A 19,783-nucleotide genomic window follows, 5' to 3' on the forward strand; every position below is an offset into this window, starting at 1 on the left:
GTCTCCCGGCGATTCCCACACCACACCACCCTCATATTGAAGAATTTCTTCCTAGTATCTAATCTAAGTCTACTCTTGTAAATAGATTTGTGAAAGAGGTGTAATTTCTAAAAGAGTTGTAGACTTGGAAAAGAGTTGTAAATATCTGCCTTACTTAGAATCATCAGTTGTTTTTGAGAAGTAGAGACACGAAGTAACCTTGGGTTTAGCATAACAAAGAAGCTTGAGTTATTATAAATCCTGGGAGTTGAGAAGCCTTGGAGTCTTGTCTTACGTTTTTTGTTTTGTTTGACAGCAGGGAGAGTTCCCGACAATGTGTAAACAGGTTTTTGGTTTTGTCATTTGGAATAGCCCTAGTGATGGAACAATTTCATTGTCTAAATTTAATTTAAATATGCCTCTACAATAGGAGCTGTAGAAAGGTCTTGGTGGCTCTTGGTTTTAAGTTATCTGTACTGAAACTGGGGGTGCATGTAGTCCCTATGTCTGTACTAGATGATAAGGGAATTTTTCTTCTCCAGCAATAGCCCTGTGATGTGCTTTGCTTGGTTTTGATTTTTTTTTTTTTTTTGTGTCTGTGAATATGAAAGTAAGCTTTGAGGTCAGTTTTAAGCTTTGAGTATGGAAAACCAGAACCTAAGAATGTTTGATTACCCACTTGCCATTACAAAGCACCACAGATGCACACACATTACAAAGCACACAGACTTCCTGGTTAGAGAACTGCAGTCAAGACAGTAAAACCAGTGCAACCAAGTGGCATTGTTGGTTTAGCATTTACTTATGAAAAAAAGTACAATGCAGTATGAAGTAGGAGAGAAATTACAATCTGCTTTCTATCACATCTTCTTCTGAAATAAGTATTCAAAAACATAGATGCTTGTGTTTCTGAAGTTCCATGATTTTGTGTTTTAACTTAATGCAGATGGTATTAGTGAGCCCCAGTACTGTGATTCTGAAACAAAGCTTTAATCTTGGAAATACAGAGGACATGCAGAAATACATGAAACCTTACCTTACGAATTTTCTCAGAATATAAAAAATAGCTGCAGGCTAGCTAGTGATAACTTGTGTTGGCTTTAAATCAATGGTATTACTGTGCTTGTTTGTATTATGTAAATACTACATGCACAGAATACAGAGAAGCAGCTTGATTAGCTTTGTTGGGATGATTGTCTTTTGGAATGAGTGTAGTGTCAGCTGCAGTGAAATGAGGTTTACTGCATAAACAAAAACCCGAAAGATCTTATTCCCATGAGTGACCAGGAAAAAGAAATAAAATTGTTTTATGCTCCCCCTTTTGGATTTCTGTGTCAAACCAGTGAGCCTTGTAATTCTCCATCTGCTTCTAATTCTCCTGATGTCATTGTTCATAGTAGTTTGGAGGGCTGGACAAGCTGAAGTGTGGAAAGCTTTCTAAATGTGTGACACTAATAATCTGCAAGAACTAGCAGTAGGTAAATTTGTTTACAGCATGCAGCTAGCAAACCACAGTATTTGTGGAGGCTTTCAAAGTGGTGTGGTTTGGATTTTGTTATGGGGTTTTTTCACCTTTTTTTTTTTCCACTCCCTAATCAGTGTTTTTACCAAATAGTAAACACATTTGTATTCATCAGTAACCTGAATTTCCCTGAGCCTTTTTTTTATTTTCTTTCTCTTTTCCTCTTTAGAGCAGAAGGCGTATTTGAGACTAATGCCAGTCCACTGGCTTAACATAGACAAATCTTTTCAATAGGCATAACATTATTTATTACAAATGAAAATAATGCATGTTTTTATGGCCACTTGTACTAAACTGTAGACTAAACCCAGAGTAAAGTAGACTGGCATGGCCATGCCAGTGTGCTCAGTTTAAAGACTTCATAAAATTTAATGAACCACCCTTCCTTCCCCCAAACTGCTTCATTTGCTGATTAGGTTCCTAATGTCTGTCAGCAACTGGATAGGTTTGAAATGATTTCCAGAGGATACTGCTTATTCAAAACCATTTCAACCAACCTGGGAATTATATTTCATGGTGTGAAGTCAGAATCCCACCCTTCAAGATACACAGAAAGTTAACACTGTTTTTTGCCTTGTAGTTAAAGAGTTTAAAGTGTTTTAATCTGCAGATATGTTATCTGTTGAGCAGCTGTCACAGTCCATTTGCATGTCTCAAATTTACAGGACAATGTACGCTGTGATTTAAGTATTATTTCACAAGGTTATTAAGAAACACAACAAACAAACACAAAAACACCAGGGCTCTATCCTCTTTGTCCAGACTGGTGAACCATCATGTGAATTCATTTGTTCACCACTCAAGTCGAGGTTCCATAACTTACAACTTCTAATGCTTAGTCTGTGCATTTAGGAGAAGGAAAAAGAAAAAAAAAGCGGGGGGGGGGGGAAGGGAGGGGGAATTGGTTACCTAGCCATCATAGTTTAAGCATCGCTAGTAACTGAGTACCACACAGCTGTATTCTCACTTCCATGCAGGGCAGCACGGGGAGGAGAATTGGAAGGAGGTACAACATGAGGGTTGAGACAAGAGCAGTTTAATAATTGAAATTAAGTAAAACAGAATAATAATTGAAATTAATATTTTGAAATAATAATAGCGATAATATTAATATAATGGGAACAAGGAAAAATGAAAGTTCAGAAAACACAAGTGATGTTCACCACCTGCTGACTGATACCCAGCCTGTCTTGAGCAGTGATAACCTCCACAACCATGCAACTGCCAGCTCCCCTGAGTTTATATACTGGGCATGGCATGCTGTAGTTTGGGTCAGGTGTTCTGTTTCTGCTCCCTCCCAGCTTCTTGTGCTCCTCCTCACTGGCAGAGCATGAGAAACTGAGAAGTCCTTTGTCAGGGTAAGCCCTGCTGAGCAACAGCTAAAACATTGGTGTGTTATCAGCATTGTTCTCAGACTAAAGCCAAAACATAGCACTGTACCAGCTACTAGGGAGAAAGTTAACTCTATCCCAGCCAAAACCCGTACCTATATCACACTGGTGCAATATTGTAATGCAATATATTTGTTGTGTTTCTTTCTAAAAGTTTCTTAGATGATAGGCAATATATAGTTAAAAATGCTTATAATCAGCTTGGAAGTAAGTAGCCTAAACTTGAACAGCTTGATCATAGGTTCCTGTAAATTGAAATGTCACTTTGCAGATTGAAAGTCATAAAAATGAAGCTTGTTTCTGGAGGGAGTTTATAACAGTGCAGTTAGGCTACTGGGCATTTTTGAGGTTCTGAACACCTACTGCTAGTAGTTTTAATGAAAGAAGAAGGTGAGCAGTGCTGGGGCTATCCTCATCTTTTGAAAATTCCTAGGTGTTAATTCTCAGAAGAAAGGATCCCATGTGACCCATAGCATATGGTTCAGTTCCCTTGTTGCCAGCTCTAGCTACAAGTCACCGCTTTCCTTCCCACTTCAACTTTCCAGATTCAACTGAGTGAAGAATTGTGCTCTTTCTGCTTTTGCCTTTAAGATCTCGTGAATCATCACCCTTTCAGATATGCTTCATGTTTAGTTGATGTTAAAAAAATGCTATCAAATATTCAGCAGAGACAGCAGCAATAAATACAGAGGAAAGCTCTTTTAGTCAAGGAGGTTTTCCATAAAAAGACATTGACTGCTGAGATGTTTTGTGTCAAATCAAGTCTTCCATATCCAGGCTGGACCCAGAGTTGTTACTCTGTATGAGGGAAAGAATCTGGCAAAAGCTGTAAAGAGGATCACAGCAGAGAAGTCAGACTGTGCCTGCAGTGTAACAGGAGCATGTTTCCCTCTGATCCTGAAATAATTCTGTTGGCAGTGTATGGTTCCTAGCTTGATCTTTCCTAACAATTTCTTTTTTTTTTTTCTCATAGCTAATCGACATAGTTAAAGTTTTCTAAACTGTCTTTATGTTCATCTTGCAATGCTTCTTAAAAAACATACCTTATTCTTAAGATAAAAAATAACTTGTCTTGCAGATATTGATAAGCATGGTAACTGCTCATGTTCCACCACTTTATTGCAGATAAGTTGGCCAAAATGATGGGGTTTGATCTGTTCTTAAATAGGCATTTGCATTGTTCAATCTGCAGTTCCAAGTTTTTAATATTAATCTTGTATCCATATTTTGTCTGCCTTTCAGGTCTTTAAGGGCTCTTTTTGGGGGTTTTGTAAGTTAGATTTTGTATCTCCCTTTTGCAGGACCCAACTAGGATTCTGAACACAAGTAGCAGCAGCAGTAGTAACAGTTTTTCGAAGACCCACAAGTTAACAAAGGAGCACAAGGAAAAGACTTCTAAAGACTCAAAAGAACATAAAAGTGCCTTCAAAGAACCTTCCAGGGAACAGAACAAATCTTCCAAAGAATCCTCTAAGAAACCCAAAGAAAACAAACCACTAAAAGATGACAAAATAGTTTCTAAGATGGCCTTCAAGGAACCCAAACCTGTACCCAAGGAGCTGAAATCTGAAAACACCCCCATCCTTACCATAACAGGTGGGCAGCAGCAAGAAAAGAAGACCCTTACAAAAAGGCCCTCTGTTGTGGACTCTGATGAAACTTCAGCAAAAAAAAGAAAAAAAAGTGGCCCAGATTTGTTATTTAAAAGTTTCTCTAGTGCCCCACCACTGATTCTTACTTGTTCAGCTGACAAAAAACAGACAAAGGATAGATCTCAGCCCAAGGTGGGAAGAGTCAAAACTGAAAGTGATACACTGGAAAGGAAGACACGTACTCTGCCACCGTTTGATGATATTGTAGATGCCAGTGATTCTGATGTGGAGGAAAACATATCCTCCAAATCTGAAGTAAGTGGTGTTTGGTTTTGCTTCATATGTGTTTAATCACAGTCTGTGGGATTGTGCACTGTATTCGGTTTTTCCCCTTCCTTTCTCCTGTGTACTGGCAGATTGTTCAAACTGAAGGATGCTGACTGCCGGCTGTTCAAAGTTATGCATGCTCTCATTGAATTGTATTGCCTATTCAAGTCTACTCAATTTATACATCTGTCAACATTATGACAAATGAGCATATGGGAAAAGGCTATAAATGATATTGCTCTTTTGATCTTGTTCTTTTGAATTTCATGCATCTTCTGTGGGAAGAGGAAATTGATTTAAATGCTTGTATTTCACACCCTAAGTCTGTGTTCAGGTATTCAAGAATTCAGTAAATTCAGGAAAGGATTGCATGAATCTGTATTTGTTATTTTTCAGCTAAAAATAGCAGTTCTGTGAATGATGCCATATTTTTTTGGAGGAGGAAGAGGAGTTCCTAGAATCTTTCTTCCCCAGGAAGAAACACAGTTTTTTGTGGAAGTTTACTTTCCTTAAAATACTTGTCTAGCATGCCTGCTCATCTGTTTCAAGCATCATTTGCTCTTGATGATTCGGATTTTAATAATTCTCCTAGGACACTTGGTTTTTAGAAGAGTCTTTCAAAAAGAGATTAGAAGAGAAGGAAAGGGATTGGAAGAGAAGGATTGTTTGGTGCTTTTATTTGTGCTCATGACTAAAGGTAGTGTGCATGGTAGAGAAAAAAATTTCCCAGCCATGCCTCTTCAATTCTCTTATTTTTCTGGTTTCTGTTGTGTGTCTCTGTACCTGCCATGAGATTCATAGCCCTACTTGCCCTCTCTGGAACAGACAATAAATACGCTGCTGTGTGGAGGTGTCAACATTAGGTTTTTATTTCACAGAAACTTGCCACAAGGGAGAAAGTAATTTATTTCTCAAGTGACCTTTTAATGACTGGTCCCTTAGGGCATGCAAAGGCTGTAAAATTTAGAATGTGTAGAATAGTGCAGGCGCCTCATTACAGCATGGCACTGCTGATACTGTGGTTGTGGTGACATTCTCATCTGGCTTAGAACTTAGACATTTGTCTTTAAATCTGAAAAAGGTTCACACTTGTCACCCTTGGTGTGAATTAATTTTTTATGTCTTCAAAAGAAACTGAATATTCCATTTTAATTTATGGCAGTATCCTGAGGACTTGCTACCGATCCTCAGTATAGCTAGATAATTGGCATAGATTTTGCCTTCAGGTTTCTTGTTCTTTCAAATAGGTGCCGTGTAGTGGCACTTTTACTGGCAGCAGTGGTTCTTCATCTTTTTTCAAAGACAAAATAATTGAGGGGAGCAACTGCAGTGCAACTGGAATTTTACAAATTCAGGCACCTCAGACGTGTGTTGCATAGCAACTTGCAGATAAATGATGTGTGAAGGATATGGATGGTCCTTAAAACTGATATTTTTAATTGCTGACATGGGTTCCCTCTGTCTTGCAGCTTCTTGCCCATTACCAGTGATATCATGGTATGTCCTTGTGGTTTTCATAGGATGACACAAGTCCACTTGCACTGCGGTTCATCATTTGTCTGCAGTTGACCTGCAGGACCTACGGAATTCCTTAATTCTGTACTAAAGCAGATTCTGCACTAAAGGAGATTCAGTTCTGTGAGCCACTGTTACTGGGAGGGTAAGGTACTGGAGTCCACTCAGAGAGAAACAAATCCTGCTTGTCTGGGCTCTGGTGTGTTTTAACATTGACATCTTGGATCATGGAACACATAGATCTTCAGTGGGACTTATTTTTAGTAAAGGTATCTAGAAAACCCGGAATAATTTCTCAAGGTGCCCATGGATTCACAGCATTGTTAGTGCTGTGTGAAAAAGATCTGGGCAGCCTGGTTAATGAGTGCCTACAGAATTTCAGAGAGTTGCTCCTTCTGCACTTTATTGGCGTTTGAAGCAGGGCTGCTAACAAAAGGCGATTGAGTAGTGCAGTAGAGGTAATTCTGTATGTTGGAAAAAGTAGTTAAAACTTTTTATATGTTTTGGTGGGTTCCTAAGCATGAAAAGGAGTGCTTGTCATGCTTAGCACTCCTTTCAGGAGAAGGAATAAATTTTACAGCCAGGTGCATAAAAGGTATATCCTATAAATAGCAATATAAAGACAATAAAGTTGGAATATTACATAGAGAGAAAATATGATAATGCTTTTGCTATACGGGAATGATTATTTCAGGTCTGTTAATGCTCCATGATACTAACCAACATAGTTGCTTGAAGTTGAGAAGACACTTCTTCAGTGGCATGTTCTGACACGATAATAGTCTATAAAATTCAGTCAGATGTTATTTACTGCTGTGGTACAGTTACAGTGGCAAGTAGTGTACCGTTGATGAACAAAGAATATATCATTATTTAGGTGTATATATATATGTTAGTAAAGTATCCAGGATTTACTCCTGAAGTGGCTTTAAAAAAAACAAAACCACAAAATGCAACTCAGCAAATTTGTGTTAGATATAACAAATCAGTTTAGAAATCACTACCTAAAAGAAAATTGTTAGGATACCACAAAAATACTGTCTTTGATTCATGTGCATTTTTTTTTCTAGTTTAAGTTATATTTATAACATAGTGCAAACATAATTATGTATGAATTGTAATAAAATTATTAATAGCCGCGAAGACAAGTATCATTAAACAGAGGTGCTTTTTTACGGGTTATGTGCCACAGGAAAGCAGTGTTGCTGCTCCCCTGATTTCTTCAGATACAGCCCATTCACTGAGTTGGGATAGGGTGTATCCTTTCAATGAATGGACTTCAGATAGAAAAGCAAGGTATGCTTGATCCTTCTCAATACTGGCATCATGCTCTCTACCCAGTTCTAGACATTGACTTGAAATATTGGCATTTGCCTTCACAAAGTGGAGGACGTGAAGGTTTAGAACTCTCTGAGTGAGGTGGATTCTTTGTCATATGGTAGAGCATGTCTGCCAATGGCTAATCCATCCTCTGAGATGTCCCTTAAAATTTGCATTTAGGAACGCAGCCAGGTTAGCATACAGTTGCCTTGAGTGCATTTCAGAAAGCCAGACACTGTCTTCTGATGTCCTGCTGTCAGTCCCTCTTTTGAGTTCCAAATACCTTTATAAAATTACAGTGTGAAATAAAGTAAATCACATCTGTGATTAGTGATGAACTTTCTGCCCTTGTATAATAGCATTTCTGTTTATGACTTAAAGAATAAGACCACTGATGCTCATTTCTCTGTGGTCTCTTTGGCTTACGCTGTGGTGTGGTGCACTGCTGTATTTATTTTAGCTGTGATTTTCTACTGACTGAGCTGTTGGCATGTGAAACGTGTCTCCATTTCTCTTCAAGCTGCTTTGCTGAGTATCAGTTTTCAAATATGACTGTGATTTAAAGCATGTTGCACTTTAAAGTTGCTGATAGACTGGGTGTTCAAAGCAGCATAGGTCTTTTTAGAGTCAAATGAGCTAGCAAAGCTGTTTGGGAGTGACACGTAGTATGTTCAGTCGGAAACTATACGTGAAGGCTGAGACATTATTTTACTGGCTGTGGTATGAAGCATGTAGAGTAGGGTATGGAGTGAAAGTGTGTCAGATCTAGCACAGCCCACTTGAAAACTCCACAGAGATTTTGGTTTTGAATTTAATGGCAGGATGTCCTAGTTAAAACTCCATCTGTTTGTTTCCTGTGTGGGACAGTGCAGCAACATGGTGAAAATCCCATACTCAACCTTCTTGACTTTACTGCCTGTCTGGTCATGAAGCATGATGATGTTCCCGTCACATTTGTGGGAATTGCAAGCTGGTGTGTGTGAGATGGGGAAATAACAGAGTTCTGAATCTGGGTGAGGTGTTTTCCGTGGCTGGAGCATCCCTTTCTGAGCTATGGAGCCATTGCAGAAGGGAACCGTTGCAGCTCTGATAATTTCTGGTTTATTACCAGTTTTGCTGGTCTGGGTAGGGAGCATAAAGTGGTGCATAGCTTTAAGTGAAGCTGCTGCGGCAGAAAGGCACAAAATAGATCAAGCAGACCTATTTGTTTAGTTGTAGCCAGCGTTCTCAGTGTATCTCCAGTTGCAGCAAGAACATGAAAACTTAAAATCTGTTATGCGTGATAGTGGTCTGTTGGTGGATTTTTTACAGAACACATATGGCTCTGTTGAATGAATTTTTTGCTCCTGTTGTGATTATTTTGCATGTGATATATGTTCTTTTTCCCCTTCCTGCCTGCATATTTCCCTGCAATGCTAGCATTGCCATTAGTAATAGTAGCAGCCTTTTGGCATGTTGAAGTCTATGGAAATACAAACTGAAATGCATGCAAGCAAATTGTGAGAGCTCAAGAGTAAAGAGTTTCAGTTATTAAAAGCAGGGTACTTTAGCTGGTCTTCTGCCTTTGGAAAATATGCCAGCTACTTAGGAAGTCCATTACAGAACAATGGAAATATAGCAAAGATTGCATAGGCTATGGGTTTGTACTTAATTAACTGCTTGTGTATCTTAAAGCAGTCTTAAAGTTACAATACAAGTACATTTTTAAAATAATCCATGAAATGCCACTTTCGATCTGGCATGTGATCTATTAATTTGACTCCCACAAAAGTGGAAAAATACTTTGAAAATCCCCATGGTCTTGTAAAACGTCCATGCCCTTGTTAGCTGAAAAATCCTCCTTTCTGCCAGGGCTCGGAGCCAAAGTAAGATCTCTTTCAGATAATATTTAAAGTTAGAAATAAGAGTAGTGAAATAGTGCTCTGTGTGGAATTTTCATTTGGTTACCCATGAAGAATGAAAGAAAAGGAAGCTAAGTTTTATTTTTTTAATGAAACTGACCATGATGCAGAACAGGATTGATGATGTCCTTCATTGCAGGCTGGGCACCATGGGTTTGCAACCTGTTGTATTCTTAGAATCTTTACTTTTTGCTTGGTATTTTAATGCATTGGTTATGCATTTGATTACTTTTAGTCGAGCGTGGACACTGCTCTTAAAACACTGCCAGCCACCCTTGTGGAACTATGTGCCCATTGTACTCCTGTGTTGAGGAGGTAATGCAGTAGCTGCAAATAGGTGGGTGTTAGCAGGTCATGTAAATACTGTCCAGTGTGTTCCCTTTCAAATCTGAGAGAAGTAGTGGCCTGAGAATTATCAGACCTTAGAAATGGTCATGGATACAAGTATGCTCTGTGGCCATTGGCATTTACTGTAGTATGTCACCATCCAGCTGCTATACTAAACCTATTTTTATTAGCTGTTACTATGGAGTAACAAAAGCTTAGGTGCATATTAAGTTAGTCCGTATGTGGTGAGGTTAACCATTGCTGGATGAGGAAGCAGCAAGATTGGCAGGTAGTGATTCCTCTGTGGCAGCAAGCTTGGATGTTAAACTAAGGTACTTCTGTTACCATGGTACGTTAGGAAATCGGTGGAGAGAAACTGTGTCTACGTGGTTAAGTGTCCAGTTTGCAAATATAATGTTGTGAGACTAGGGTCATTTTTCGTTTTTGGGGCAAAGTCATGGGTATTGAGATAGGTTTGATTTTGGTAGGTGTTTTTTTGGTTTGGGTTTGTTTTTTCGATTTTAGGAAATATGTTTAGACCTCAGAAATTACATCATACATTAGACTACTAGTTCAGTGTGCAGTATTTTACTTCATTCACAAGTGTTGGCTACATCCATTTCACTGCTTACATGGATTAACTGAATTATTTGCGTAAATTAATAAAAATATTTTTATTATTTAAAATACATATTTTCATTTTGGGATTGGAGCCTTATTTTCTACATTGCAACCTTAGAAAATTCTCTTAATTTGTTAGCCTGTAGAAAGAAAGGATTTTAACTGGGTATGTGCGGTGCCAATATTTTAATGATATTCTTTCTTTTGTGGAAAAAAAACCATTTGTGTCTGTCCCAGGAAAGTCATGACAGTTTCACGAAACCAATATGATTGCTGTAAAAATGCTAAAGGTAGGGTATTTTAAGATTAGGTGAGATCTTGATACAGCTTTCATTGCTTTGAGGTTGCTCTAGCTACATACATACATTATGTTGTGATGCAGAGAAGTGGCTCTGTATAATTAAACTAACACCTGTTAGTTACCAGATGAAATCGTTTGTCTACAATAATAAGATCTATCTATGGCTTTTATACCCTTTTTATTTCTTATGCAGAACCATAAAGTTTATGGTTATTTTCTTTGGCAGAAATGGCATGTTTTACTTGTGTACTTTGAAGGTTTGCTGCCAAACTCACCATGACATTCATTAGGTAACTTTTGTAACGCTTAGCATTCAGAAGCTTGTAAGCTGATGACTGATGTGAATTCTCCAGGACACACCATAAACTCACAGTTTGATTTTTACATTTCAAAGAATGGTAATCCCCTGAAGTTTAGATTTTGTTAAGGTAGGGTAAAGGCTGCCTGAAATCACTAGTACCGTGAATCTTGTATCATGCCTGTGTAGAATTAATGACAATTCATTGCCTGCTGATGAGGGACTGCTATTTAGCTGTCTCTGCTGTGGTGTCCTGCGATTTGTGCTGGGTGTTGGTATTTGATGCTGCAATACACGAGCTTCCTGGGGGACCTTTTGGAATGTGCAAGGGATGCTCCTGATGAACACCATGTGCCTGCCTCATACTCGGGTGTTTATGCCTGTGTGTCACTGTTCTTCCAATATTGAAATGTGCTTATAGCCCTGGTGCGATGAATAAGTGAAAGCAGATGTAATGTAGTGGTTCTCTTTCTTTCCTCTGTGTGGGTGTCAGTTCCCTCATAACAACAGTGTCCACTCCACTGCAAAATCAGGGGACTCCAGGCAGCAGTTACTGTCTAGGGAAAATCTATGACTAATGAATTCTAACAGTAATTTTGGTGTTTGCTGAGGGTGGTCCTGTGTCAACAAACCACAATAAAAGAACTGTCCTTCACTTAAAGTTTAAGAAGTGCTGGTGTGAATTTGGTTTAACTCACTGGGTCGTTATTCTATGGCAGAGGACCATTAGGAGTAGATAAAATTTTGTGACCTAAATGTTACTATTTTAGTAAAAGACCTTGTTGATGCAGTGGTTCAACTTAATTTATTTGTGCCATTTGCAGCCTTTTAATCCTTTGAACACTGTAAAACTCAAGATTGATCAGGGTTGTAGTACATGAGATCTTAATTTAACCGATATTTTTAATAATGATTAGCCCATAATTTTAAAAACTTCAATTACCTGCATGAATTACATTACAAATATATTACGCTACACTATAACGGTTTGAGTAAATGTAGTTTAAACATAAACAAGTATGATATTTTTTAAAGAAATTGTTCTTACCTTGTGCAAATAATTTATTACACCTTATGACGTGGTTGCATAACTTTCTACTAATGTAAAGCTGAGATCACATTATCAAAAATCTCTTGAGTCAGTGGAGCAGCAACAAGGAGCTTTAAATGAGTATTATTTTTTGCAGTAATCAGTAGAAGTACCTGTGTAGGCAAAATCACAGCAAACAGAGATGTCAACTGTAAATGGTGAATGGACCCACAGGTCTGTTTCTGCCAAGCTGCTCTCCAGCTGGGTGGCACCCAGAATACGTTGGTGCATGGAGCTGTTCTCCCCCCTGTACAGAACTTCACACTTCTTGTTGAACTTCATATGGTTCCTGTTGGCCCATTTTGTGAACCTGTCAAGGTCCCCCTGTGTGGCAGATTGACACCCTCTGGCATATCTGCCACTTCTCCTGGTTTTGTGTCATCGGCAGACTTCCTCTTGCTGAAGCTGTGCTTATTACTGCTATGATTTTATTATCCTTAAGTGCTTGGAAATGATTTCCAGGATTAGCTGCTCCATCACCTTCTGAGGGTTCAAGGTAAGTACCCTGTAGTACTCTGGTCCTCCTTCATGCTCTTCTTGAAGACAGGAGAGACATTTCCTTACCTTGGATGTTTGTGCACTTGGTGGATGATGCGCGGCTGTTCTGTCCTTTGGGCTGCAGATGGGTTAGATTACTTTGCTAAAGACTGAGGCAGTGGTCAGTGACAGTGCACTTAGGAGTCTGTAGAAGTCGTGAGTACAGGTGTTCTGTTGGAGAAGAAGTTTTTGTCCTGGGGAAACATATTCCTCCATGTGAAGCTGACTTCAGACAAAGTGGAAGTAATACTCAGCTATAAGCAGTTTTAAGTGGATAGACTTTTCAGTATGTATGGCACAGGGAAACATGAATCTTTAAGACTATTGTGCATAAAGGTAGGAAATATGTAAAATGGCTGATATGAAATGGGATATTACTATACCATTTAAATTTTATTTCCGGAAACAATATGTGAGCTTCCTTTAAAAACTGTTCAGGGGAAGGCAAGAGAAGCCATTCTTACCCACATACAGATGTTTTCTATTTCCAAATCTAAATAAGGAGCTTGAAACGATGGGGTTTATTTTTAGGAGAAGTTGTTTGAACCAACCGTGAAATATACAAAGCTAGCTCTATTATATCCTGTGTCATAAACAGGTGAGTTTGCCTGGAAACTGTTTGCAGCTCAAGAGTAGTACTATTTGTAAGAACAGACAAGTTTGGGAATGACAGAAGACAAGTGATTTAGAACTGTCGAAAAAAAGTCTCTTTTCAGGGAAAACTTGAGCCAAAGAAGAGTCGCTTTTCTTGCCGAACAGTTCAAAGCATAGAAACCTACAACCAGGCCTAATAAGGAAGTCCGTGTTTCCAGTGCATCGGTGTGAGAGCAGTAAAATTGCTCAGACTGTCTAAGAATGCAACAAATCATGTTGGGTCTTTATCACTTTCTACAACTACCTGAAATGGGGTTATAGTAGGGTGGGTGTTGGTCTCTTCTCCCAAGTAACAAGTGATAGGAAAAGAGGAAATGGCCTCAAGTTGTAGCAGGGGAGGTTCAAATTGGGTATTAGACAGAATTTCTTCACCGAGAGGCTTGTCAAGCATTGGAACTGGCTGCCCGTGGAAGTGGCTGAGCGACCATCCCTGGAGGTATTTAAAAATATGTAGATGTGGCACTTAACATAGCTTGGTCATGGGCTTGGTAGCCTCAGGTTTACGATTGGACTTGATGGTCCTAAAGGTTTTTTCCAACCTAAATGATTCTGTGATTCTGTTGCACTAATGAACAGCTTGGGTCAAATCTCATTTGGTTGTCTGCAGGAAGAGAAAACTAGTAAAACAGGAAAAGGACATATGGGAGAAGCTCTTTGCTGGTACTGTCTTACACTTTTATTGTTGTGAAAGACACCCAGTAGCTAATCTCAGATCCATTGAAACAAAATTAAAATCTGGTGATTAGGAATCAGTGGATAAGAGCAGAAAGCCCGCGTGAGTAAAGCCATAATACCAAAGTCCTTGGGATAGCAGCCTGTAAAACTGTCAAAAAGCATTGCTTAAGTGACAAAAGAGAGCCTCTGGTAACTAGAAGCATTGATGCTGTTGGCACTAACCCATATTCATATATGGAAGGCCTATTTTTAGTACCTTCTAAAAAGGCAAGTCTTTTCTGTTAATGATGTTCATGCTTATGTTAAAAGCAGCTGTTTCCTCTGGGTGTGCTCTCACCCCAGATTTCCTATAGTCAAAAAAGCTAGGTTTAATTTCCAATACTTAGCAATTTCAACACTTATGCTAATCTGTATTTCTTGGAATAAATTTTCAGAGAGGGTTGTTTAAGTAAATAATGTAAATTGTTTTAAAAAGCATTAAGAACCCTTTTCAGAAAAGAGTATAGATGATAATTTGTATTTCACTGGGACTTTCTATGGTTTGGCTTCTCAAAGTGATCTTGCTAAAGCAGAGCAAAATTTTTCCAGGAAGCATTAAAACTTTATGTATATTCATATCCCTTCCTTCTTGTTATCCTTTCTCAATTAGTTAATGTTGAGAGAGAATTTTGTCACAAAGGAATTCCACTGATGTTTGCATGCCTTGTAGTGTGAATGAGAGCAAGCCTTTTCCTTTTTCATTTCCAGTAAACTTGTTCAAAAAGAAAGTAGTGAAGTTTTGATAGTGACAAATATCTCTGCACTGTGTGATATTTATTTACGTACCCTCTACAGTTTTAGCACTTCAAATATTTTGAACTGACTATCATAGTCTTTTAGTGTTTGCTACTTTAAGTAAATGTATTTTACAGAAGTTAAAGTTCATGGTGCAATTAATAAAGGAAAAACACAGCTAATGGAAATCTGCAGGAATGGTTTTCAGCTAATAATTTTTCTGCAAAAAACAGTAAGTGACAGATAAAGCAGATGTTTTAAGAGTAACCTGAAGCTGAAAGACTGAAATTAGTTTCCAAAATGGTGATGTCCTTAAAGTTTACATTGATTCTTATTATTTATCAGTGCATTCTGTTTCATGTCATCATGATTATTTTACTGCTAGAAATCTTGTGTAGTTTTACAGAAGTTCAGGCTTTTTTAGAAGAAAAAAAAATGAAATTTTTCAGAATAACTTTAAGGCAGTGTCAAGTGATGCTACAATGCCTTTCAAAAAGGTCTCATGCTGTGGGCCATTTAAGAATCTCTCAGTAATCAGAAATGGGTTGTGGTGTTGGTTGGGTTGTGTTTTCTTGCACAGGCTTGGTTCACTGTATACCCATATAGTTAGGTCCAGTGTTTGTATTTTGACTGTGTGTGTGAGAGAGCTGGAGATGGTGTTGATTTGAGGAGAGCAGATGTTAATGGTGTTTTTCTCAAGCATTCTGTTGGCCAGATAGGCATCTCTCATTGTGAGGAAAGGCGGTAAGAGGCTGTAAAACTGTCTGCTCATTATGAAAGGCAACAATAGACTGATTTATGGAGGAAGAGCAACTGTTAGGTTAAGGTAGCTTGTGTGCCTGAAAACTGTTTCACAGTGACTGGAAATTACTGCTCTTATTTTTGAGAACAGCTTGGTTCTGACTTAATCGTGGGTAGTGTTGTACAGGCAAGGAGAGTCAGAAAACTTTTGTTGGCCTGGATAACTTGTCACAATAACACATTTGCATAGAATTTGACGTGTAAGCAGGATTCCTTTCCAATCGTAGATTTTTAATGTTACTTCCTAACCTGATTTTCACCTTTCCTTCTGTGTGGACACTTCTTTCTTGCGTTATGTTCTCTGTTGGCATCCTCTGTGCCTGTGAACCTGTGACACAGAAAAAAAAGTGTATGGAGATACACAATATGGCAGCAAGAAGCAAGATTTCTCAGTACATCCCCCATAAGCCATAACCACTATTATAAGAAAAACTATACGGATTTTTTTTATACAAAGTAATAGTTCTTTCTAAGTAATATCATAGAATTTTGGAGAGAAATGTATACATTTTAAGCAATAGTGGAGAAACAGTTTATAGAACTGTTTGTTAAATAATGTAAACTGGTTGAAACAACTCTGTTTTTAAAAATGTAGTTCTCTTTTGTACTCTGTGGGTTCCAGGTAATTTTTCTGTGTAACAAGGCAATCTTTCTGGTTCAGTCTCTATTATAATCTGTAGGGTCTTAATGCATATGAAAGGTGTTGGAATGAGAAATTCAGTAGCAGCAACAAAGTTTAATTTGAATCCTCATCTTAACACTTGTTTTCAAAGGGAGAAAGAACACTGTCTGAGGTTTTTTGGCATTTAGTGTGGTCTGCGCAGGTCGTCTGTTTCTTGATTCTACTACATCCTCACTAATTTGGAAAATGATGCAACTGCAGTATGAAGAGGACACCAGAGCCTTAGGTCTGTCATGAACTCATTTAGGCTCTCATGCTCTATAGCCTTTCAGACTAGGCGCTAGGATCTTTTTAGAATATTGGTTTTATTAAAGAGCTAGACATGATGTAATACTGTGTACGTATGTTGAGTGCGTAGCAATTTTCACAATGTTTGCCTCACACTGAAATAAAGATTTTTGTGTATTATTCTGTTCTGTAGATCTTATTATAACTTGACAGCATGCCTTAGGTGGTAACTACCAATAAGAGTTTAAGGCAAAAACATTTCTTACAATGTTACTTACTTTCTTTTTTGTTTTATTTCTTGTAAATCTGAACAGCCCAGTCCTGCCAGTTCCAGCTCCAGTTCCAGCTCCAGTTTTACTCCTTCGCAAACCAGCAAACAAGGTACCAACAAAATAAAAGAAATTGAACGTGTGAAATGAAGGGGCCAATAAAAACAGAACTAGTGACATTTCATTACCACTTTCCTGCTGTCTTTCACAGCCTGAACTGGCCACAGTTACGCTTTAGAGAGTTTTCCTGAGGTGAATTTCAGATGCATCTGTAACGGCAAAAAGGGAGAAAATGTGTATCTGAGGAGAGGGTGTGAAGGGTGGTTTTTTTGGAGCATAAAATTCAAGCCAGCCACTTAACAGCTGCTAAACTCAAAAGAGCTTCTGTTTCTGAGGTTGTCCCTTTTGCAGGGGAAGGTAGCATGGTACCTGGCTCCATCTGAAGCCCTGCTCAGGAAGGTGTAGTTTCCCGTGGGACACCCAAGCATGAGTGCATGTGGATCATGCCCTTTCAAATGCCCATGATCTTCCCATACGAACTATTAGAAAGTTTTAAGAGCATACAGCATTTGTTGTACCTACATGTCAGGGGAAGATGATGGTTGGACTTCAGATTGACTTTAAATTTGCATTCTGGCTAATATTTATGGTTTACTTGGAACTCTGTAAGGACATGCATTTCTGTTCCCAGAAAACTTGCCAAGGCAGGTTTTCTGTAAATAAACTGAGACTCAATCTACATGATCTATTAAACTATTTACTTCCTGCTTGGCCTTTTTCCCTGGGTTTATAAGATTGTGCAACTGATACATTTTTAATCAGCTTTTGCTTTGTTCTTTGGATCAGGAGCATTAAAAAAGCAGCTTTTGACTAATTAAAATTGTGTTTGTTTTATCCATTTATATTCCTGAGTGGTAGATTTGATTTAAGGTTATGACAACACATTAGTGCCTCAGGGAGACACTTTTTAAATAGATCTACACATGATGCGTATCTGTCCCTACTGCCTTTCTATAGATGGCTGGTACTGATTTTCTGATGTGTTCTGGCAGCATTACTCCAGGTGAAAGAAAGCAAAAGCTGAAGTGGACTGTGGTTGACTGGCTTCAGGCATTTGATTTTTACCTAAGGCTAAACAGAACCCGCTCTTGCTGAAACCTGATGTTTGCTGTCATGAAAACCTCATTAGGATGTGGTCCATTAGAAACCAAAAGACTTGGACACCCATTCCTATATGTGTTGTATTCAGCAGAAACTTGTTGATGTAGTATGGTCTTCTGAGCAGATGGGATCCATCCATCTCTTCTGGATCACATATAAGATACCACAAACTTACAGGTTTTTGAACCTTCTCAAGAACAGATGGGAAATTTTTCCTGTGATGTGAACAACAGCAGAAGTGCAAGTGGTATATACATACCCTCTTTCTTGCCACACTAAATAGCAACTACTGCTTCTCTCTGGGAGTCCCAATTAACTAAATGCCTTCCCTGCCCACCAGTCTGTACATTTGTATATCAAGGGGATGCAGCACCAAGCACACTGTGGCATGTTCACACTGTGTTGTGCTCTGGTCAGAACCCATGCTTTTTTTGCTAACTAGAAGTTACTTGCCTGAGCCATTTTTCTTTTTCCATTGCATTCAAATTCCAGTGCTCACTCAAGTGTCAGAATACCACAGCATGAACTTTTCTCACCTCTTTTTGCATAAGCAGTGAGCTAAGTTAAGGTTCTTCAAGCTCCTCTGCCGCTGGGGCTTACTCTGATACTTCTCTCTTTCCTTACCAAAAATGTTTGCTTTTGGCAGCTTCTGCTTTTCAGTTTCTCCTTAACTAATCTGACTGTTTGGGAGACAACTTTTCAAAATTCCATGTCAACGTTTTTAAGGGTTTGAAGTGTTAGCAAGAAGCAGAAGATTAATACTGACATTGCTATCAGTGCTAGAAATGAAAGACCTAAAAATTAAAACTTTGCTAATTTTTAGGAAAATTTACTGAAAGTTAGCTAGCTTGGTACAGAATACTTCTTCAGTCCCAGATGTAGTCCTACTCTAAATGAAAACAGCTGAATAAGAGGTTGTTCAATGCCAGTGGGGCTGTTAGGGATGGGTGTGTCTCAGGAGTCCAAGTTCCTTTTCCTCCAAGAAAGAGGAATAGGCCTCTTGTCAGCTTGAGACAGGACTGCCTGATTTTCACAGAACACAGGAAGGGAGTATCGGGGGATAAGGTGGTCCTCTGCTATTCTTGGGGGAAGGACATGGACAAAAATGAGTTAGCTTAACCTTGGGAGAGCAGGCATGTGTACGGATCATAACGAATGTGTGCTGATTTTCTTCCTGCTTCCAGTCAGAAATGAAATCAAGAGTGATGTTTCGGGTGACTTGCAAGCATAGCTACCAGTTTCCATGTTGTGGAGTTATGTGGCGGTGCTTTATCTAAGATCGGCTATTCATTTGTCATACTAATTTCATTACAAAATTAGGTTTTGGTTTATTATTTTACCTTTCCTTCCAGTGACCTTTTCCTTTTCTCTTTCATCAAGATTATGATGATGCATTCATCTGTCCTTTAGCAAGTCTTTTCTGTCATTTTCTTCCTCCTGTACATTGTAGAGGGGAGACGAATGCATTCTCAGAAACTGGTTTTGGCCTGTGGAGTCAAGTGAGACTCCTCTGCTCTCCATGCAGACAAAAGTTACTGTCTTCAGCAGGATTTTGGTCGGTTTTGGTGTCTTTGCCCAGTAAGTTGTAAGGAAACTAGCCCTTTTTAGGCTAAGCCTAGCCTGTGGAAATACCCTCGTGTTCTACCCTTTTATCTCTGTTAAAACATTGGAATTCTTCCTATAATTGTAATTTGTCTTGTCTAATCCTTCACCTCAATTCATTTAGTTCCCTATGCCATGTCTCTCATTCACCCATCTCAGCAGTCAAGCCAGCCGAAAGAATATATCTGAAAAGATCAAAATGGGCAAATTTTTTCT

General features: G+C 38.7%; 1 protein-coding gene across 1 annotated transcript in view; it reads left to right on the forward strand.

Moving 5' to 3' along the window:
* Nucleotides 1–19,783, forward strand: part of MLLT3 (MLLT3 super elongation complex subunit) — a 124,053-nt gene that overhangs the window by 86,447 nt on the left and 17,823 nt on the right. Inside the window, exons 6-7 of the mRNA XM_065664018.1 lie at nt 4,194–4,799; nt 16,850–16,916. Coding sequence (XP_065520090.1) covers nt 4,194–4,799; nt 16,850–16,916 — 673 coding nt within the window. The remainder of the gene's footprint in view (nt 1–4,193; nt 4,800–16,849; nt 16,917–19,783) is intronic.

Source organism: Lathamus discolor, chromosome Z, assembly GCF_037157495.1.
Source record: "Lathamus discolor isolate bLatDis1 chromosome Z, bLatDis1.hap1, whole genome shotgun sequence".
NCBI lineage: Eukaryota > Metazoa > Chordata > Aves > Psittaciformes > Psittacidae > Lathamus > Lathamus discolor.